At 43.5% G+C, this 22,754-nt stretch overlaps 1 protein-coding gene across 3 annotated transcripts; it reads right to left on the minus strand.

The window, feature by feature from the left end:
- Window positions 1-7,976: 7,976 nt before the first annotated feature.
- On the minus strand, window positions 7,977-17,645 carry LOC123180934 (phosphoglycerate kinase). Of its 3 annotated transcripts, XM_044593123.1 has the most exons (14): window positions 17,317-17,644; window positions 16,915-17,079; window positions 16,693-16,772; window positions 16,023-16,299; window positions 15,242-15,585; window positions 14,060-14,345; window positions 12,653-12,735; window positions 11,572-11,823; window positions 10,447-10,522; window positions 9,895-9,971; window positions 9,777-9,826; window positions 8,845-8,929; window positions 8,614-8,712; window positions 7,977-8,276 (listed from the first exon to the last, which is right to left on the minus strand). In XM_044593123.1, the coding sequence occupies exons 2-14, from the start codon at window positions 17,021-17,023 to the stop codon at window positions 8,085-8,087; spliced, it is 2,010 nt and encodes a 669-aa protein (XP_044449058.1). In that variant the 5' UTR covers window positions 17,024-17,079; window positions 17,317-17,644; the 3' UTR covers window positions 7,977-8,084. The 3 variants fall into 3 exon arrangements, 2 of the variants coding, with proteins under 2 accessions (XP_044449058.1, XP_044449059.1); XR_006491401.1 differs by lacking the exon at window positions 9,777-9,826 and having other exon boundaries at window positions 17,317-17,645; XM_044593124.1 differs by lacking the exon at window positions 17,317-17,644 and having other exon boundaries at window positions 15,242-15,458; window positions 16,204-16,299; window positions 16,915-17,077.
- Between the last annotated feature and the right edge of the window lie 5,109 nt (window positions 17,646-22,754).

Raw genomic sequence — 22,754 nt, forward strand, 5'->3', positions numbered from 1 at the left:
TCCGTGGGGGGGGGGGGGGGCGACCCCGGACAGACGCCCGCACTGTCTGGTCAGGCGATGGAGGTGGCGACGGCGCCGGCCAATGCGGAGATACCCGAGACTGAGACCGTAGCGACGGGCTCGGCCGAGGCTGCGGACAGGTCTGACTCTGATAAAGCGTCCAAGTGGGCGCGTAAGAAAGAGAAGATACTTTGTTATCGTTGTGGCGAGAAGGGCCACTTTATTGCTGAGTGTGTGGCGGAGCTCTGTGATACCTGCGGCAAGCCAGCTCATGCTTCGGGGGAATGCCCGATTTTTCGTGATCAGATGCCGACTATTACTATTTATGGAGTGTATTGCGCTGAGTTGATGTTCTTTGAGTCTCCTAGTGCGAGGGAGATCCCAGAGGAGACCCAGAGCATGACCACTGGGGTTGTGAAAGTTACCAAAGGTGATGTCTTTGAGAATCAGATTGTGCAGAGGCTCAAGGAGTTAGCTCCTGGTGACTTCCAATGGGAGCTTGTCAGTATCGAGGCCAATATGTTTAAGGTGGACTTTCCTTCTGTTAAAGATTGGCACAGGGTTCTGAGTTTTGGGTTGTGCAGGTGCCTGGCACAGAGTGCATCCTGGAGTTCCATGAGTGGAAGAGGGTTGAGCCACAGGGTAAGCCTCTTACTCAGGTCTGGTTACGTTTCTCCGGGGCTCCCTCGAAGCCGATGCAGGATGCTCGAGTCGTTGCTGGCTTGGGAATTTTGGTCGGGAAAACGGAGAGAGTGGATATGGCCTTCACCCGAGCTCACGGAGTGGCCCGAATGCTAGTGAGTGTTCTGGATATTGAGTTTGTGTCTGATGTGGTTAAGTGGACATATAGGGGCCAGATTTTAAACCTTGAGATTGAGTTTGAGGATGCCGATCTTTTCGTTGAGGCCATCACTGGGACTGATGTTGACATGCACGAGGGAGATGACAGTTCGGGCGCTAAGGAGGCGCCAGTGGATGAGGCTGGACGAGAGGTGTCCAACGGTTCGGCGCCCGTTCCTCAGACGCCCGGGGACGGGGCGGCACCATCATCTTTGGTGCCAATGAGTTCCCTGAGATTTGGGTCGTTTGAGCCATCTTCTGCTCCTCCCCGACTCTAGAGCGATCGGGTGGAGTCCGATGATGTGTTGGAGCGCCCGCTGCCTGCACTGGATTTTGATGCTGCTGTGAGTCCCGCGCTTGGGGGCTCAGAGGTGATTCTTCCTGTGACGACCTTGGTCGAGGGAGGGGGGGAGGAGTTTGGGCAGGCGGCCCCTCTTTCTCCCTCTCTGATAGTTGCCTCACCTCAGGCGACGGAGCCGACGATGGCAGTTGCGACTAGGGGAGGGAGTCCGGGGCAGGTGGCCTCGACTCCTTCTCCTCTGGCGGCGATGGAGCCGTTGATGACGGCTGTGTCTAGGGGAGGGGGCCCGGGCCAGGTGGCTTTGACTCCTTCTTCTCCTCTAGCGGCGACGGAGCCATTGAGGACGGCTGTGCCTAGGGGAGGGGGCCCGGGGCAGGTGGCCTCGGCTCCCTCTTCTCATCTCGCGGCGACGGAGCCGATGCTGACGGCTAGGCCTAGGGGAGGGAGTCCGGGCCAGGTGGCCTCGACTCCCTTTTCTTCTCTGGCGACTAGGGTGGCTGCGCCTCCGGTGGTGCTAGCGATTCCCACTAGCCAGAGGGCCGGGGTGGCAGGGGAGCACGGGCAGGAGGCCCATTCGCTTCCCTCTTCAGGCGCACCTGCGTCCCCGGGCCATGGTTCGAGGGCGACGACGACGGGGCCGTGGAGCTCTCCACTTCTGGTTTCGACCGCTTCCCGGGAGGAGGTCATTGCTTATGGAGGGATTCCGGATCCGGTATCTGAGGGGCGACAGATGAGTCGTCGTCTCCAGGATCACCCGGAGGTTGATGACATGCAGCAGCAGTGCGCCATGAGGGCGGCCAAGCTTCGTGGCATTGAGGCCACTACTGGTATGTCGGTCAACACCTCTAATTCCATTCTGCATTTTTCTAATAATGAGATTATTAATAATGCAAGTCAATTAGGAGTTTCACTAGGGAGAAATGATAGTCAAATCTCTAATTCCGTAAATGATATTCTGGATTTGGGAGCGGAACGCGCTTTAGAAATGATTCGTAACTTAGCTGCGGTCAGGCCTATGAATGATTCTGAGATAGATGCGTTGGGGGTCAGGGTACTCCATAATTTTTGTGCGGATCTTGCACCATCCCGTCCTGAGTCAGAGGTAGAGGATGATACCTTTGATGATGCAGTAGTTAGGTCTACGAAGCCCGGTTGTGAGGACCGGGTGGAGGATCAAAACAAGCCTAAACGCAAGTGGAAGCAGAAGATCTATCCTGCGTCGGCGGTGCGTAGGAGTGATAGGATTCGTACTACTAAAAAAATTCATGATGAAATATGAAAGGAATCTTTTGGAATAGCAGAGGTCTGAAAGACTTGTCTAAGAGAAGGTTTCTTGCAGATGCGTCTATCGAGCATAGGTTGGATTTTATTGCACTCTTGGAAACTGGTAGAGATAATTTCTCTCCCCAGTTTCTTAGTACTTTATCGGGCGGTGTCGATTTTGATTGGCATTGCTTGCCTCCGAGAGGAAGATCGGGTGGGATCTTACTTGGAGTTAGATGCAATTCGCTGTAAGTCCGAAGTGTAGTGATGGGAGATTTTGCAGTTAAGTTCCGGGTTAAGTCGAAGGCCGATGGGTTTAATTGGGCTCTAGTGGCGGTTTATGGTGCCGCACAGCCCGAACTCAAACCAGAGTTTTTGGCAGACCTTGTTCGAGTTTGCGGTTCCGAGCAGCTTCCAATCCTGGTTGGGGGTGATTTCAACATTATTAGAAGAAGAGAGGAAAAGAATGAAGGAAATATGCCCTAGAGGCAGTAACTTATTTCATGATAAATGTTTATTATTCATGCTAGAATTGTATTAACCGGAAACATAATACTTGTGTGAATACATAGACAAACAGAGTGTCACTAGTATGCCTCTACTTGACTAGCTCGTTGATCAAAGATGGTTATGTTTCCTAGCCATTGACATGAGTTGTCATTTGATTAACGGGATCACATCATTAGGAGAATGATGTGATTGACTTGACCCATTCCGTTAGCTTAGCACTCGATCGTTTAGTATTCTGCTATTGCTTTCCTCATGACTTATACATGTTCCTATGACTATGAGATTATGCAACTCCCGTTTACCGGAGGAACACTTTGTGTGCTACCAAACGTCACAACGTAACTGGGTGATTATAAAGGTGCTCTACAGGTGTCTCCAAAAAGGTACTTGTTGGGTTGGCGTATTTCGAGATTAGGATTTGTCACTCCGATTCTCGGAGAGGTATCTCTGGGCCCACTCGGTAATGCACATCACTATAAGCCTTGCAAGCATTGCAACTAATGAGTTAGTTGCGGCATGATGTATTACGGAACGAGTAAAGAGACTTGCCGGTAACGAGATTGAACTAGGTATTGAGATACCGACGATCGAATCTCGGGCAAGTAACATACAGATGACAAAGGGAACAACGTATGTTGTTATGCGGTCTGACCGATAAAGATCTTCGTAGAATATGTAGGAGCCAATATGGGCATCCAGGTCCCGCTAATGGTTATTGACCAGAGAGGTGTCTCGGTCATGTCTACATAGTTCTCGAACCAGTAGGGTCCGCACGCTTAACGTTCGTTGACGATATAGTACTATGAGTTATGTATGTTGGTGACCGAATGTTGTTCGGAGTTTTGGATGAGATCACGGATATGACGAGGAACTCCGGAATGGTCCGGAAGTAAAGATTGATATGTGGATAGTAGTGTTTGATCTTCGGAAAGGTTCCGGAATCCATCGGAAGGGGTTCCGGATGTTTCCCGAAATGTTTGGGCACGAGAACACTTTATCTGGGCCAAAGGGGAAAGCCCATGAGGTTTTTGGAAAGCGCAAAAGGAAGTTTTGCGGAGTCCAGGGGCCAGACGCCAGGGTCCCTGGCGTCTGGGTCCAGACGCCGGGAACCCTGGCGTCTGGCCCTGGAGTCCGAGAAGGACTCTTGCCTTTCGGGTGAAACCGACTTTGTGGAGGCTTTTACTCCAAGTTTCGACCCCAAGGCTCAACATATAAATAGAGGGTAGGGATAGCACCCAAGACATCAAGAAACACCAAGCCGTGTGCCGGCAACCCAGTCCCCTCTAGTTTATCCTCCGTCATAGTTTTCGTAGTGCTAGGCGAAGCCCTGCGGAGATTGTTCTTCACCAACACCGTCACCACGCCGTCGTGCTGCCGGAACTCATCTACTACTTCGCCCCTCTTGCTGGATCGAGAAGGCGAGGACGTCATCGAGCTGAATGTGTGCAGAACTCGGAGGTGCCGTGCGTTCGGTACTTGGATCGGTCAGATCGTGAAGACGTATGACTACATCAACCGCGTTGATAAAACACTTCCGCTTACGGTCTACGAGGGTACGTGGACAACACTCTCCCCTTTCGTTGCTATGCATCACCATGATCCTGTGTGTGCGTAGGAATTTTTTTTGAAATTACTACGTTCCCCAACGAAGAACAATGATAACTTCGACGGTAGGTGGTCGTTCATGTTTAATACCATTATTGAAAGCTTGGATCTGCGAGAGATAGAGCTTTCGGGTAGAAAGTATACCTGGGCTAATACTTTGCCAAATCGGACATTTGAGAAGCTGGATCGAGTCCTTGCGAGCGTCGAATGGGAACAGAAATTTCCTTTGGTTACGGTCCAGGCGCTTTCGCACGGTATTTCTGACCACACGCCTCTGCTCGTGGACTCTGGTGAGGCCACTCGCATGGGGAACAAAAACTCCTTTTCGTTCGAAATGGCATGGTTTGAATGAGAAGGCTTTTTGAATCTGATAGCCAGGGAATGGGCTAAGGATGCAGAAGGTAGGACTGCGGTTGAGCGTTGGCAGAATAAGATAAGTCACTTGAGAAGTTTCTTGCGTAGGTGGGCTAAGCATCTTAGTGGGATTTATAAGATTGAAAAGGAAAGGCTCCTTACACTTATTCAGTCCTTGGATCTAAAAGCCGAGTCCACGATTCTTCAAGCCACGGAGCTTCATGCAAAACTTGAGGCGGAGATGAGATTGAAAGAGCTTCTCCATGAGGAGGAATTGAAGTGGGCGCTACAGGCTAAGGTTCGCAAAATCATCCAGGGGGACGCAAACACTCAATTCTTTCACATGATCGCTAATGGCAAGCATAGAAAGAAGAAAATCTTTCAGCTTGAACAAGACGAAGGGACGATTCTAGGACAGGAAAACCTAAAACTTTACATAACTGAATACTATAAGCAGTTGTTTGGGCCTCCGGAGGATAACTGTGTATCCCTGGATGAGTCTAGGATTGAGGATGTTCCTCAACTTGCTGCTGATGAGAATGACATTTTGACCGCCCCATTTTGGGAGAAGGAGGTGTTTGAAGCTATTTCTCAGATGAAAAATAATAAGGCTCCAGGGCCGGATGGATTTCTGGCGGAGTTCTATAAAAAGTGCTGGCATATTATTAAGGGGGATTTGTTACTGATGTTCCATGATTTATTCTCTGGACAGCTCAGCTATTTCACCTGAATTTTGGAACGATAACCCTGCTTCCTAAGAAAACAGAGGCTGTGAGGATTGAGCAGTTCAGGTCGATCTGTCTTCTTAATGTTAGTTTCAAAATTTTCACCAAGGTTGGGACTAATAGGCTCACGCAGATTGCGCATTCTGTGGTGCAGCACTCCCAAACCGCTTTCATGCCGGACAGAAACATCCTAGAAGGGATTGTGGTCCTTCATGAAACGCTCCACGAAATCCACAAGAAAAAACTCGATGGAGTGGTTTTTAAGATGGATTTCGAGAAGGCGTACGATAAAGTTAAATGGCCTTTCCTTCAACAAGCCTTATGCATGAAAGGTTTCGATGAAGCCTGGCGACGCCAGGTAGAATCTTTCACACAAAAAGGGAGTGTTGGAATTAAAGTGAATGACGACATAGGTCATTATTTTCAGACACATAAGGGCCTGAGACAAGGTGACCCGATGTCTCCTATTTTGTTCAACATTGTAGTTGATATGTTGGCAATTCTAATAGGAAGGGTTAAGGAGGCTGGTCAGGTGGGTGGTTTGGTGCCTCGCCTAGTGGATGGAGGTGTCTCTATCCTACAGTACGCCGATGATACGATCATCTTTATGGAGCATGACTTGGCGAAAGCGAGAAATATGAAGCTGGTGTTATGCTTATTTGAACAATTGACCGGGTTAAAAATTAACTTTCATAAAAGCGATTTGTTCTGTTTTGGAAGAGCCAATGACGAACAAGAGGCTTATAAGCAATTGCTTGGGTGCGAATTGGGGACTCTACCTTTTACGTATTTAGGTATACCAATTCACCATCGTAAGCTGTCAAACAGAGAATGGAAGTGCATCGAGGATCGATTTGAGAAGAAACTGAGTTGCTGGAAGGGCAAGCTCATGTCATACGGAGGCCGATTAATTCTTATTAATTCAGTTCTCATGAGTATGCCTATGTTTCTCTTGTCTTTTTCTGAGGTTCCAGTTGGAAGGAAAAAGCTGGACTTCTATCGATCCCGCTTCTTCTGGCAGAGTGATAAGCTAAAAAGAAAATACAGACTCGCCAAATGGGATATCATTTGTCGACCAAAAGACCAAGGGGGTCTTGGTATTGAAAATCTTGAAGTCAAGAACAGATGTCTTCTCAGCAAGTGGCTGTATAAGTTATCTGTTGAGACTGAGGCCACATGGGCGCAGATTCTTCGTAGTAAGTATCTTCAGTCCAAAACATTGTCCCAGATGACAGCGAGGCCGATGGACTCGCCTTTTTGGAAAGGGCTCATGAGAGTTAAAGCAGCCTTTTTCAATAGGACAAAGTTTATTATCGGAAATGGCGCCAACACACGATTCTGGGAGGATACTTGGCTAGGAGAGACACCCCTCGCGCTTCAATACCCGTCTCTCTATAGCATTGTTCAACGACGCGATGCTTACGTTGCAACAGTACTTCAGTCCGTCCCCCTTAATATTCAATTCAGAAGGACGCTAGTCGGCAATCGTTGGGAAGCGTGGCTCCATTTAGTGAGTAGACTGATGAAGGTTCAGCTGTCTCAACAGCCCGATAAGTTGCGCTGGAAGCTTACTAGGACTGGGGAGTTTACAGTTAAATCAATGTATCTTGATGTTATCAATTCTAGCTCCATTCCTAGTTCCAAATATGTTTGAAAAGTCAAGGTTCCGTTGAAAATTAAAATGTTTATGTGGTTTGTACATAAACAAGTCATCTTAACTAAAGACAATCTGGCAAAGCGTAACTGGACAGGACCTACTAGGTATAGCTTTTGTGATCGGAATGAAACTATCAAACACCTCTTTCTGGATTGCCCGTTGGCTAAGGTTCTATGACGGACGGTGCACATAGCTTTTAACATTACTCCTCCGAGTTCTATCAGCTCGTTATTTGGAACGTGACTTAACGGGATAGAGTCCGAAACAGCGAGCCACATTCGCGTAGGAGTATGTGCTTTATTGTGGGCAGTCTGGAACTGCAGAAATGATTTGGTCTTTAACAGAACATCAAATATTCATTTTTTGCAGGTTATCTTCCGGGCCACTGCGTTGATCCATATGTGGTCGCTACTCACCCCGACGGAGGCCAGGTGCGTTTGGTTGCTGGATCTATCCGGTGGAAGATGGTAGCACGGGATATCTTCAACCGGTTTGGATGACGGTCATGTAATATGACAGGCAATTAGTTTTCCTATCTTTATTGTGCCAGCCAATTGTGGCTTTTTTTGGCCTTTTTATTGGCTCTTTGTGAGCTTTTCTTTACTTGTTTCGAGACTTTTAGACCTTGTTGAACCTATTTGCTTTTTATAAAGGTGGCCGTATGCATCGTTCTGATGCAGAGGCCGGGGAGCCCCCTTTTTTGAAAAAAAAACTATAGAGGTTAAAGAAGAATCACGAGTTCACCCTCATGATGTGAACTTTGTCAAGATTGCAGTTCGGATTTCTTACACGAGAGCAGTCTGAAATCTCAACTTGGACCTTCCAGCTTTCACACTTTTCGTAGCATAGTTCTGTACATTGGAGCTCCGCGAGCCAGGACATGGCGCTCCCAGTCGGACACCACGCCAAACGGGTTCTCCATCCGGCCATCGCTGTCCACCACGAGCTGGCCCTTGCCGTGCGAGATGAACTGCTCTTTCATTCCAAGCAGGACAGACTCCACGTCCGACTGTAAATAGATCTGCAACACCAAGTGCAAATTTATGCTTCATCTTTTTCTTCCCCAAGCTACAACCAAATGTTCTCCCTCTGACTGAGCTTGATGCTATAATCACCCTAACACATGTGCATGCGAGATGCTATTGAGGTGTTTAATACTGTCCTGCTAGATTGGTTACTATCCTATGTTGGTCATCATACTGTGTTCTACTACCTCCGTTTCTAAAATATAAGACGTTTTGGCAGTTTAGGAACAGAGGGAGTAGTTCTGAATAACTAGATTGGTTGCTTCCGTGCTTCGGCAGACACATAACCATGTTCAACATCTGAAATGGGAAAATGGGGACCACAGAGTATACCTTTCCATTGACCTGAAGAAGATCGGCAACAGCTTCGACAAGCATCCTTCGTACCATTCTCCACCTATTTTGCTCTTTGTTGAAGTCAGGATTTGGGCACTGCAAAAAGAGACCACAGCTTAAACAAGGCAGGTTATCCACTAGGTAGTGTAGCATCCATTGAGATATTTTTCGATAAAGGCATCCATTGAGATATACACAAAAAGACGAGACGCTAAAGAGTTAACATACCTGTATTGAGACAAGTGTCAACTGTCCAGGATAACTTGAAACTATCGAGCGAAACGTGGAAGTTGCATTTGTCGATAGAAAATATCTGCCAAAAGTAAACGATGGCATCAGTAATGATGAAATAGGAGTCACAAAAATGAAAAAGAAAAACGAGCTACACGAATAAAAGTAAAATTCATAAAATGCTTGGAATAGTTAAAACAGTTATTAGAAGAACTTCCATGTAAGGACTACTAAATGACAAGCTTACCCTTGTAGATTACTAAGCGTGACATCTGAACTTCAATACTCAATACAGCAACAATTTTCCCTAAAATGTACTCCCTCTATAAAGAAATAAGACTGTTTAGATTACTAAAGTAGTGATCTAAACACTCTTATATTTCTTTACAGAGGGGGTAGCTCTCATGACATTTTTAACATGGATTATGTAATCCACCATCTGTTACGAAATCTGGATCTTTGTTGTGGCATACAACAAAGCAAGACATCTCGTATGAAAAAATCTAGCTCCGTGAGATTTCTGAAACATTGTTTAAGGTTAAGCCGATTTCACTGTCATCTCATCATATAAAAAGATCCAATGGGTCAATAATTCCCTAATAATAGATAATTGCTCTGGTCCCAATCAGATTATGATGCTCGGAAAATTTCACCATCCTACATGAATTGACAAGTTCAAGTCCAATCTACATGCATTGACAAGTTTAGTCAAACTAGTTGTCCAGAATAATAACCACATTAGAAAAAGAATGCTTCAAGTCAAGGTGGACAGAGTCACAGAAACAAGGTTACTTTGTTCTTTGTCGGAGTAATTTTATGAGCAAACTAGTTGTTGGAACTGACATCACTGGCATGAACAGAAAGGGCGAGGGAAAGGAAATAAATAAGTAATAGTTCTACTAATTAAAGTAGATGTACAGGATGCTTACAAGTTTCTTTTCCCAGCTGATGCTACATCCTGAAGGCACCTTACAACAAGCTACAGCTAAAACAAGTTAAAAAAAGGTTGAATCACTAAATTCAATACAGGATACAGGCAGTTTTTACCTTTTCATTCATCTCAAGCCCAAGAAAATTCAAGCCTTCCCAGTTTCTAGCCATTTGGAATAGAAACAAACCATTTCCTGCACTAAGAATACTTGAGAAGGGTGCAAGAACCAGAGATGCAAGGCCTCGGAATTTGAGAAAATAGACAAACTATGAAGAAATTAAGAAATGTTCTATCTCTTGGTAATTTACGCTAGCATACATTTGCAAACATACACTTTGACAAAGCACACAGCAAACTAATAACAATTGAAATGAATGAACTATTTTTTGTGATGACTACAGAAGAGAAACTGGCATTCAAGTCTTCTGAAGAAAGCCCTATATGCACAAGAAAGAGCAATAGCCGTATGCGACCTGTAAAGCTTGAAATACTTCAATGCACTAGACACTTTCACAGATGGAACCAGTAAGAGCAGCCACATTAAGGTTGTCTATCATTAAACTAGTGTGACAAACCACAACTATAGATTTGAGATTGGTCGTCTCCATCTGTGTTCATCATGCAACATAAAATGATTTGAGATTGAATATTCTAGGAGGGAGGCCTACCACTTCCTATATCAACAAACAATGGTTGTGTGGTGTCAGAGAAGACGTCATCCCATGGAATCTGATAGGGATAGCTCTGCAAAAAGAGGAAAAAATAATGAAAAAAAAAGAATCCGGGGCTAGAGAAAGGGAACTTTACAGTGTTCCAGTTTAAAAACTATTCTGTCGGTAGTAGTTAAGAAATGTTGACCTTCATTTGACTGAAGTATTCAATAAGAACAACGGTAAAAATTGCATGCAAACTTAGGTGCATGTCATCAAATGCAACAAAAATCGAGAAGAAGAGAATGGCTGTGGCTGTGACACTGACAGATCTGATGCATATAGGAACAGAATACATCAATGGGCGATGATTATTTCTGCTACCAAATATATTTATGAACATGTTGTTAAAGTTGTTGCAACAATGAGCTGGTTAAATGGTGCTAAGAAGTAATAAGCATGTAGTAACATAGTAAGGTCCATGTTACAAGTCCTCGAGCTGCTAAAAATTCTCAAGCGGAAAACCCCAGTTAATTATTTTCCCCAAAGATCCCTATTTCTTACGTGAATATTCATCATTTCTTATACAACTATATGTTGTTCAAGTTTTTCTTAAAGGAGTAAAGAGGATTTTGATTTTCAATCCCTTTCTATAATTTACTGCTCCATCCGTCCCAAAATAAGTGTCGTGGCGTTCACGTAAAGAGTAAAGCGGTCTAGAAGTTTACAAGAGTCATAGCATTACATAACAGAAAAACGACCATGTCAACTGTCAAACATTGGAATGTGCTCTTGAATAATTTCGAAACAGGGAACTCTCTCCATTTTCTCATAAATGTAACTTGAAGATACTGTTATATTTACAACGTTAAATCCCAAGAACCACTTGAAAATGAGGCTTAATTGTATAGGTATGCACATATATGTCGGCATGCTGGGGGCATCAGGGTATCAGGCTACACTTTTTGTCTTAGAATGTTGAGGACTTGTGGCAAGATTTGTGTCATGCATGATGCATTGATTGTATAGGCACACACATATGTGCTTGCACTGCGAATCATTCTACAATTTTTTATCTTGATAAAATTTTGAGTGCACTAGCGGACTCAGTAACAGAAATAGTAATTCTAGAGCATGACTTACTTTATCCAATGCTGCAATACCAGGCAATATTCTTCCTTTGAGAAATTCCCATACAATAGATTCATTTTCAGATGCTGTATATTGTGATGAAGAATCTGACATTCCTTTTACTGCCTTGCATGCTGCACCCCCTACTAAAATAATGTCACAGCTATTATGACTTGCTTTGTTCAGTATCTGACCCAACTGTGTTGCCCCGACAGAAAATTCTTCTGTCAAGTCAAAGCTTGTAGGACCGATCCATAGGATCTTCTGTGAGAAATAATTAAATTAATGTGAGAACTTGACGGGATAAAAGGATTTTCCTAAGAATCAAGGCATAAGTTGATAACTGAAAATAAAAAGGGAACTCCAATCATATGTAATATCGGAGGCCTGTACTGTTAACCCCTCTTTCTATTCAATGAAATGAAACGCAAAGTCTTTGCGTTTTCTCGAAAAAAAATCATACGTCCTATTTGATACTATACCAAGTAAACGTGAAAACATAAATCATCACTTATCAATCATAAGCTCTCAAGTTGCTCAGCGTGTATTGTTGTCTGTAATGCGTTATTCTTGTGACCTGTCAGATTTTCAAAGCAACTTTGTGGAGTTGTGGGGCATATTTTGCAGGGTTTTTTTTGTGAACAGGGTATATTTTGCAGGTTGATTCTTGTCAAGATGGTGCTCATGGGAGCCAATCACCTGCTGTTTTGTGATCGTCATGCACAAAAGCGTCCAACAAAGTGGGGACCCCATGGTAAAAAAAACAAAGTGGGGACCCGCCCAAGCCAGCAGAAAACAGTGAAGGGTGAGACTAAAACTGGCCTTAAGAACAAAATTTATGTGCTATTCTTTGGGCTAGCCCGCCCAACAATCTTGCTAAAGCTTGCCACTGGGGGGGGGGGGGGGGGTGGCAGGTAAGTTTTTTTGTTGTTGCAATTTTCCAAGCTAAAATGGTGCGCATTCCTAATAACAGAAACATGAAATACTGCAAGACATGCTAAAAAAACTGTGAGATGTTTTAAACATTTCAATTAAAAATATTTCTATGCACTAAACAGAGCCTCATCACATTCATACCAATGTCATTTCTAACCTTGTATGATGACAACAAAGAAGAAATTCTCTCCAATGTCGATGGCCCTATATCAACTGGTGTCCAGCCCAAAGAAATTAAGCCTGGAAGATACATGGACATCAGAAAGTTATATTATTATTTCAATTATCTACTGGTATGTCACTTAAATGACCGAAGTCATCCTTTCAGGCAATTTTGAGAAATAACTACAGCGCAGCAAAAAATGCTAGAATTTACCAAATAAGATATACCCAAGCAATAATAGACGACGGAACCATGAACATGCATCATCATCTATCAAATCAGGTGAAGTGTCAACTGTGTAACTTTACAGGTTTGCAGATGCAGGGTAATTTCAGCGGCTGATTTGTTTTTTGACCAGAAAACTGTAGGTGAGGCCCTGACAGTAAATTTTATTAATATAGACACAACTTTTTCGATAAAGGGTGCATTTATTAACTCAAAGTGTAGCACCAAGCGGATATAAAACATGATGAGCAACACCCGGCCTTTGCATAACTAAGATGCACACAGCCAAACATCAGCAGTCTGACAAAAGGAAATAAAAAAACAACATATCAGCAACAATAGAGTCATATTGAACTGACACTATGCCTATGTCGAAGGAGGAGGTGGACCGATCCTGAGAAGTATTTACAGAAGAAAAGAAGGGGGAGTAAGCAATGGAATTTAGCCAAGAGAGGAAAGGACCTGCCAGGAACTAATCCTAGAGTTGGTGTTCTAGAAAAATTTCATTCCTTTGCTTCCAAAATGCACCAGGCAGCCATGATGAAGACATCCATGAAGAAAGGCTTGGCAAAAGCAGTTCTTGCAGAAGTGAGGACTGCAGTCATATCACAGCTGATGCTAGGGAGAATACCAATTCTGGGCTAACAGTTTGTACTGAAAGGGCAGGTTAAGAAGAGGTAATCTCGAGTTTCAAGAGGCCCATTTGCACAGAGGACACAACAGTAGCCTTCGCCTATGTAAATAACTTTCTAAGAAAAATATCCCTTCATTCCCTTGTGTTAAGTTGTCATTGAAAATAAGCTAAGCAAGTAAGATGCATCTTATCGTAGTAAGGCAAGTAAGCTGAGCAACTGATATCAGTAAAAATCATTCACGTTATTTCAATTCCGTGAACTATATGGGCATAGTCCTGTGGGTAGCAGCCATGCAGCAAGCGAGTAGCAGCTTTGGCAACAAGGGGAGGGGGGGTAATCTCATCCATTAGTGTAGTATTTGCTAGACTTATACTCTGACAGTAAGTTGCTCAAAAAAAGAATTAGAGTCGTATTGCAAACAGGGTGTTAATTCTAAAGAATGATTAGTGTTGCCATTGCCAATAAATATGGCACGAGTAATAGGAACCACATGAACAAAAATACATAGATAAACAAGGAAATAAAGCCCAGTCATACTCACCAGACAATAGTTCAGCTGAGTCAAATATTTCCAGTTGTTCATTATTGTTGCTGTTCAAACACCACAGGTCTGTTGGATAATAAATAGGAATGTTCCTATTATGAGCTATTTCAATAAGTTGTAACACTTCCTTGGTTGCATTTTTTTCTATCAAACAGGAGGACACTGGAATTCCAAGGCCATTCATTATTTGAAATGATAATTTTCCAACAAGAAACAACCCATCGCATTGAGAGGCTAACAGATGCAGTGCAGGTGCCTTTCTCAAGAAGTTACTGCCTCCAATCTGCAATAAACAGAAAAATATCAACAAGAAATCAATATGGCTAAACAAAAATAAAGATCCTCATTAAATAGTTCCTAGTAGAAAGTACTAATCCTGCTTGCAGATAGTTAACGGAATACACTTGCTAGGAACAAGGATCATTTCTGCATGATTACCAATTGTGATTAATTATTAAACACCATGAGTCCAATATTCTCGACCACCAACTGAAGTGACCATGTTAGAAAACCCTCTAAACTTGCCTGTTATCTACCATGAACATAACAGGACAATACATAGAGCAAATAGTCCTTCCGTAAAACTCGAGAAATAGGGAAAGCAACTATTAGCTTGTACCATCCAGATTTTGACATAGCACCAAGCTTTTTGCTCCATTATGGCATAAAACAAGATCAGAAGTGCAGCTCTAATCATCCGCTGTTGGATAGGCAAGCTAAGCTACATGTTTATACATACGGATGCTGGCCAAGATAATTCCAACCTCCCAGTCTGATCATTATAAAGAATAGTAAAAACAGAAATGGTTGGTGTGGTGTGTGTGTTTAACAAGTCATGGCATCAAAAGAATGATTAGCTTTGCTATTCAATGTGGATGATAAGAGAAGGTAGATTCAACATTTTTTCCTCGAACACACATCAAAATGCATGCCGCTTTGTAGAATCAACATATATTCATTATGTAGATGTACCTTTTTTCTGACAGAACCAAAACTAAACCGCATATTTACTTGACAATAAAAACAAAGGACAAATCAAGACTGAACATGTTAATTGCTAGAGCTAATGCTAGTAAAAAGGAATTGAACAAGTCCAATTTTCAGGTCTTAACCTTGTAAATAGTTTCCGTAGGTATGTATAAACTATGAACTGAAAATAAAATAAGGACCAGTGATTACTATTGCAATGTATGGGCGCCTTGTGGTGTCATTGATCTTTAGCAATTGCATAAGCTCCTCCTCAAAATGGAAACCAGCAAGAGATGCGTAGCAGAAACGAGTGATGCCAACCGTTGATGCGCGAATCTTATGAGACAATGAGAAAGAATCATTGACAAAGATTGCTGCACCTGAAGCTAGCTTCTGAGAAAAATCATTGCAGTTTGCATTTTCTCCCCTGAAGTTCAAAAGATTTTCAAACAAGATAATATCATTCTGCACCCGTTCTTCCTTCTTACATGATGTTAAACAAGGGACACCATTCACTGGGATGACCTTTACTTGAAGAAGCGATGACATGTAGTCTGACGATCAGCATTTATGACAGATTATTTTCAGTTATCAAGAATGAACAAAAGAAGTTATTCTGGATAAGTTAGCCGCATTTAAAAATATGTGATTCAGAATGCATGACAAAATTAAGCCAGTATAGTGTCATAAACAGTATGAGAAAAGATACAAGGGAGAAATGCAGTTGTCCAGACATTTAGTGCATGGGTGCTAAATAGCATTATTACTCGGTTTCTCCAATAGTACAGATACTTTTGGTTTACAAATAAAATAATATTTACAGGTTTGGGTTCAAACATGTAATCTTTGTCAGATGCCTTGGCTTACTGACGTTAGAATCAATCTGTTGCAAACTGAACAACTGTTTTTGGGTCCTAGAGTGCAACCATATCTAACAACTTATCAGTATAAAGTTTGGCATAAGCGTATTAGAATATGAATTTCAAATAACCTGCAAAAGATTCGGTTGACTTGAGCACTGGATTAACAGATTGGAGGACTGGATCCCAACTGGTAACTAGAAGAACTTTCCCTCCTGCTTTGTACAGGTATTTGATAGTTGACAGTGTCCTTTTTAGTGAGCAACTAGATAGTCCTAGAGGATCTAAAAGAAGTACAGAATCAAGTCGCACCAGGACCACCTCTCCATAGAGTTTTTCAATTGGGAAATTCCTAAGAGTTTGCACGTGCAGGTAAGAAGTTGACCTATCAACACAAGAATATTTGTCCTGAAATAGATTATAAAAGAAAATGTTAGTAGTCCATACTATCAGTGGGTTAACATGTTATGCCTGACACTTATGAGAAGATTCAGAAAATAAATACTGCTTGAGAAGACTACATCATGAGAAGAAACACTGTTTGTTTTTGTCCTTCGATTCAGAATGGTTCGTTCATACATACTCCCTCTGTAAACTAATATAAGAGCGTTTAGATAACTAAAGTGGTGATCTAAACGCTCTTATATTGGTTTGCGGAGGGAGTAGCATTCAACATGACATAAAACATAGGACATACAAATGCAACACTTCACATTATTTTTTGCTATGATATCAACTAAAATCAAACACCACAGTGATTGATATTCAACTATATTTAGCATCCAGTGCATTCTGGAGTACCTCCTTCTGAAGATGAGCTACATTTCCAGTAGAACGTGGCACCTGACAGCATTGTACTCTACATAACGGTCTTTGACTCCCTACAATAAGAAATTTAAGATTCAGCACAAATGACCTGAAACTGGAGCAGGGTATTGCCCCCACAAATCCTTGAGGAGTCGAGGGCTAATCACAAAGAAAAAACACGAGATAATGCCAAGCATGATGGGACATCGGGCTTACCAGAGATGCAACAGCTATGTCCAGCACACTCGTAGGATCCACCAAATGGCGGCCATGATTCTCGCCAGCGAGATGTTGCTGAGCTCAACTGAACGCCACAAACCTGCATGAAGCCTCCCTTCTGAAATCTCGACTACTTGGTGCGCCGATGCTGAAATTTGAGCCCTAATTCAACAGAGATCGAAATGTAAGTATCAAGGTGGAAGCGAGAGCACAAGCTGAGACGCAGTGCCGCGGAACCTCGGAAGGGGCCATGGGCATCGGTTCAGTTGCAGAGGTGCAAATTACAGGGGCAGGCATGTGCTGCTACATGCTGCAGCAGCTAGCCGTGAGTTTCTGCGTCGCGGTGATGCGAATGCTCGATCAGAGCATCAGATTCGAGTGAGCGAGAGGGAGGATTACCAGGCTTGCGTGCCGGTGCCGCCGACGGGGACCCCGACGCTCCCTCCGCCGCTTTCGTCTCTCCGCGACGAGGAAGATGAAAGGGGGGAAGACAAGGAGAAGCTTCTCGCTGGTGGATTGGTACCCGGCAACGAGGAGGAAGAGCCCGTGCCGCTTCTGGCGCTGCAGTTGGAGGGCAACGGGGGAGGGGAAGGCGCGCTGTGTGCCGTTGGGGTCCGGAACCGCGGAAGTGGAATGACGACGGGATAAGAGCATCTACAACCGGAAACCGGAAGGCTGGTGATGAAGTTCTCTGACTTGCAGCTTCGGTGTGTGTTGATGGAGTAAAGATAAGTGTATTCGTGAATAGTTCTACTGACGTCGGCTGAGCTGGAGGGGTAGAAAATGAAGGTGCTGAGGGTGCAACTGATGGGGCAGTAGTTGGAGCAGACACTGTAGCTGATCTGGGCATCTTCTGGAACTGGGTGGTGGTCAGGACTGTAGGACCATCGTCACCATCACTGTCAGTGCTCATCCTGGCCTCATTTACATCCTTCTTCGGCTTATCAATAGTCGTCTGAATCTGTGTCACTTTAATGTCCAAGGTATAGAACTTGGTTCCATGATCCTCTTTAAGCTCTCTCTTGATTCTTCATGAGGTTAGCCAAACTTCGCTCGATCCTCTTAGATGCTTGAAGAAAACACTGGTACTGACTTTCATACAGGTGCTGCATGGCTGTCGTCAGCTCGTGTCATGAGATGTTTGGTCAAGTCCTATAACGAGCGAAACCCCGAAGTCATTTAATTTGCCTTGGTCTTGAGCAATGGAGCAGATGAAGAGCTAAGGGCAGCTATTGTCTCAGCATATGCCTGTGCTGCAGCAGAGGTGAGATAAACAGTAGCGAAGCCAACGTTGTACCATTGGGTTCAGATGAACCCAATAAAACTTGCTATCTACGTTTATGTTATATACGACGTATTAGGTCTGATCCCAATAAAAAATTAAGCTAACCCCATCAAAGCTGCTATCGTCACATGATTAGACAAATAAAAAGGCCTAAAACCCCACTATCAGGCATCTTCGTTACTAGATCCATACATGTACGACATCTCATCTTAAAAAAGAAGAGAAAGACAAATATATGTACGAGGAATTCACGGACGGCAACCATACGCCCCGTCGCTTTCCCAACTCGCCTCGCCTCTCTCTCCCCCGTCTGGCCCAGTTTTCTGTTAGCCCTTCGCTTCGGTCCTCACCTCGACGCCAGCACCTACCGGCAAGTGCAATAGGGCACAATTACAAATCGATAGCAGCAAGCGCACAAGCGCTCAACTGCAGTTTAATTCGAGGCAGTAAGATCACCTCCACATCTCTTCTCTCTGTATGTTATCCCCAATCTAAATCTAGTAGCCTAGTACGGGAAACTTTTTGGCCTAATTTTCTAATTCTCTTTTTCATGGACTTTGATTGATGTAGGCTATGGAAAGATATTTTTCAAAGAAGATAAGTCGATTATCTGATCCAGATAATGATGCGGGGACATCAAGGTCACCCGTTAGATGTAATGATGCAGTGTTTGATCTTTTTAAGGCAACGAAAAATCGAAAAGGGACACTCTGAAATGTGAGTGACTTTACATGATTCTTTCACATGATGTCACTTTTATTTTAAACTTGCCAAACTAACTTGTTATTTTCTTCAATGTTTTTACAAAGATGAGAAGTTAGATCCGAAATATGAAGTTTATTTTGGTACTTCTCTATCTATAATATGTAAACAGGTGATTTTATAATTTCATCCGATTGGTATGTTATGCACTCTTCAATTTTAAAGTAACAAATTTGTGTGATAAGTGATATCATATTCATATTCATTGTGCTTTCTTTGACTAATATAATGTCGTTGCGATATGTCACAAAATGGGACTTAGTTCATACAAAATTTTCACAAGTAGTTAATGAATGAACCCATTGGCGAAAATTTCTGGCTCCGCCCCTGGGATGAAAAGGGCTCGTTGTCACAATACATTCTTCCAACTCTGGTTGTAGCGGCAGGTGCGGGCGATCAAGTAGATATACTTTGCTACCAACTTTGGAGTTGATGAGCATCTGAATGTTAGGCGCAAATCCACATGAGCGCTTCTGGCCTGCAGCTGTCCTCTTCATAGTCTCGACAATGAGATTCATCACTTTGAACTTGGTGAATCCATCCAACTAGGTGCAACATGTTGATGAAATGGCCCCGTATCATCTTTTCATCTCCAGACTTGGGCATAAGAGTGTGCCTCAAGATAGTGCTGATAGTGGCTAGCTCTGGCAAGAGATGGTAAACTGATCCGAACTTATCAGTAGCATCATAGTTCTGGGGGATTGGAGTGTACATGTTTGCCATGAAATTGTGGTCCATCTTGGGCTTGTCGTATACATTAATGTCATCCTCATGAGCTTTTGGAGACAACAAAACATAGTGAGCTTATTTCCTTTGAGGAACCTCATGAAGTTATGCATCTTTCCAAAGAACGCATTATGTTGATCCTCCTCGTCACATTCACCCACCGCCTCACGATAGACGTCAATAGAGGCTTTAGAAATGAATAGAGGAGGGTTTGCAATGGGAGATACCCCATACTTGCTTGGGAAGGTATCTTGCTCATCATCAGCCTCAACCACCTTAGCCATTAAGCACATGTGGGAGTTGCCTTTGTGGTCACCCATGTAGTCTTATATGACCACATCACCTTTCTTGTTGACAAGCTTCAAAGGCTTCACCTGAGTTATAATGGCAACTCCGGCAACATCACGGGGGTCGGAGTCTTCTTGAGCAATCATGGCCTTCCCATCCTTCTTCTTGAGTTTGGCATTCACGGGATTGGGCAACAACTTCTTGACAAATTTCCTCTTGGGAAACCTTGGTTAGTCTTCTCTGTTCTCATATGGGCAATCATTGGCAAAGTGCTCAATTGTAACATGATCCTAGTTCCTTCTTTCCAAACTTGCCTTTGTAAGCACCTGGACTAAACTTCTTCACAAATAATACCATTTCATCATATGAGGGACACCCATCCGAGTCAACTTCTTCTTCATCATCAGCACTTTCTTCTTCATCAACTGATTCTTCATCTTGGACATGCTTGGCCTTTAAAGCAAGGTTGGTATTTTTGACTTCCTCATTGCATGGCAAGTTGTTTATTCCCTTCAAGCCTATTCTCATCATATTGCAAGAAGGTAGCAACCACATCACATGGATTCATGGTTGAGAACCCATGCTCACGTCTTATGGACCAAACCATGTTCGCATCGTGAGGTGCAAGAGCAGTAAGTAACTTGTCCACAAGGAATTTGTTGGTCATGGTGAATCCATCATCAGCCTTTTCACACTCGAAGCTCTCAATTTCAGAGGCAAGAGTGTTAAGGCGTTCATGGAGCTCTTGACTCATCCTTTTTCTCATAAAGTAGTACATGTCACTTTTTGCCATTTCGTATCTTGCTTGTTGGAGTGTTGTAGTGCCAATCTTGGTCAACACAGGAGCATCCCATAGTTGCTTGGTGGAGTTGATGTTGAGGCACAATTTTCTTTCACTTGCGAATATGCCCTTCCTTATGAGTGTCATGGCGTTGAGTTTCTTGTTGTAATACGGAATGAGATCATTGGGGTTTACGGGGATGTAGCCTTTTTCCACAATCCCCCACAACTCATCAGAGGAACCCTTGATATGATCATGCATCTCAGTTTTCCAAAGTGAGAAGAACCCCTTTGCATCAAACAAAGCGGGGGGGGGGACTCGAAAGTTATATTTGGGTTTTGTTGGTGATGGTTTAGGATAGTTCCATGCATATTCACTTGGATTAATCCCCGAGGTAGGGTAGAGGTAAAAGGGGCATTGGGCTTGGTCACCAATGGTGCAATCACCCCTCGCTGTAGTGACACCACCGAGGCTTCCCAATACCAATCTTATCTCTACTGCTCGATCAATTAACACTTGAAGATTGGAGGTATTCATTTCTAACTTTGGGTCACCTAGCTCAGAGAAAGTACCGAGAACTACCTCCCCTCCCCCATTGGACATCTCGCTTTGTGGTGTTTAAGCTATAGAATAAAACATGAGGCTCCGATAGCAATTGAAAGGATCAAGATTGATCTAGATGGGGTGAATAGGTACAACTACAAATTTTAAGTACTTATATTATTAGAGAGATAGAAATTTTAAGCAAGCTCAAAATATAAATGTGATACTAACAATTGCTAAGGTGAGTCAAGTTTCTAGGAAAGATGATAGCAAAAATATGTAGAAGCTAAACAACACAATATGATATATCAGGTGCAAGGTCTACCAAAGTAACCACAAGTAAAGAGCTACCGAAACTTTGGAGACGAGGATGTATCCCAATGCATGTTCACTTCCTTGGAGAAACTAGTCGCCGTTGGAGAGGTGGGTGTTACCATGAAGGCACACCAAATATACTGCAACAACATTTGATTCTCAACCACTAGTAGTAGACCCCTTGAGGCGGCCTCCGAACCTTCACAAACTTTTCAGGGTAAATCACAAGTTGATTGCTCACTGGAAAGCTCCTATTGCCTAGGAGTCTCCAACCTCCAAGAGTACCAAGATCAAGGGGGAAATGCTCAAGACCTACTCAAATCACATATTGCTTTGGTCAAAAGAGGTGGGAGTGGATCTATCACTTGGTGAAATCTCTCTCGAGAAATCTCACAAGTCTCTTAGGGATCTAAGATTTGGTGTATGAGAAAGAGAGGGGGGGCACTTGGGTGTTCTAGGGTTCAAATGAGTGTAGTGGTCAACCCCCTCCGTGAAGGGGTGGAGGGGTATATATACCCATGGAACTAGTCGCTTTGAGGCAGAAAACTTACGGACGTACAGTCCACGCGAAAAGTGCCCGAACAATCCGGCTGCTAGATATTTCAAACTAGTAGCCAAGGTATTAAGCGTAGAGATTAGTGGTTGGACAGTCAGGACGACCGGACAATCCATCCGGTGTTCGGCCAAAAATTTAACCTCTCGGGTGTCACCACCTCTTTACCGGGACGAATGCCCATACACAAACCAAACAGTCTGACTATGCCTGGATAGTTGCTCAGATAGCCCAGCCTGCCTTTTCAACCTTCAGGTGCGAGATACCATCTACCCGAATAATCCGGGCATGAAGTGCCCTGACAGTCTGGGCTGCTAGAATTGTGTATTTCTTGGCAGGATTGAACCTAGGAGTTGCGGTGGCTTGGGGGCATTGGATTTTCTATGGTGGGCTTAGTAGAACGTGACCTAATCATGTCATTTGCATGTCCACAATGATCATCTCTTAATAATGGAGGATCCCTAAGCTCAATACAAAATAGAAAATGTGTCGATTCTTCACCGTAGCATGTCTTGAGCCTTCGTCACTTTTAGATTTTTTTGCGAATTAAGTACTTTCATTACTTAGAAGGAGACCTCATAGTC

This window comes from Triticum aestivum, chromosome 1D (genome assembly GCF_018294505.1).
Source record: "Triticum aestivum cultivar Chinese Spring chromosome 1D, IWGSC CS RefSeq v2.1, whole genome shotgun sequence".
Lineage (NCBI taxonomy): Eukaryota > Viridiplantae > Streptophyta > Magnoliopsida > Poales > Poaceae > Triticum > Triticum aestivum.

Coding starts and splice junctions, on each gene's coding strand:
- LOC123180934 (XM_044593123.1), bottom strand. CDS start 17,023: ATGCAGGTTTGTGGCGTTCAGTTGAGCTCAGCAACATCTCGCTGGCGA. Junction 8,930..9,776: donor TCAGCTGGGAAAAGAAACTT/GTAAGCATCCTG, acceptor TACTTTTGGCAG/ATATTTTCTATCGACAAATG. Junction 8,277..8,613: donor TTCTTCAGGTCAATGGAAAG/GTATACTCTGTG, acceptor TTGGTGTTGCAG/ATCTATTTACAGTCGGACGT.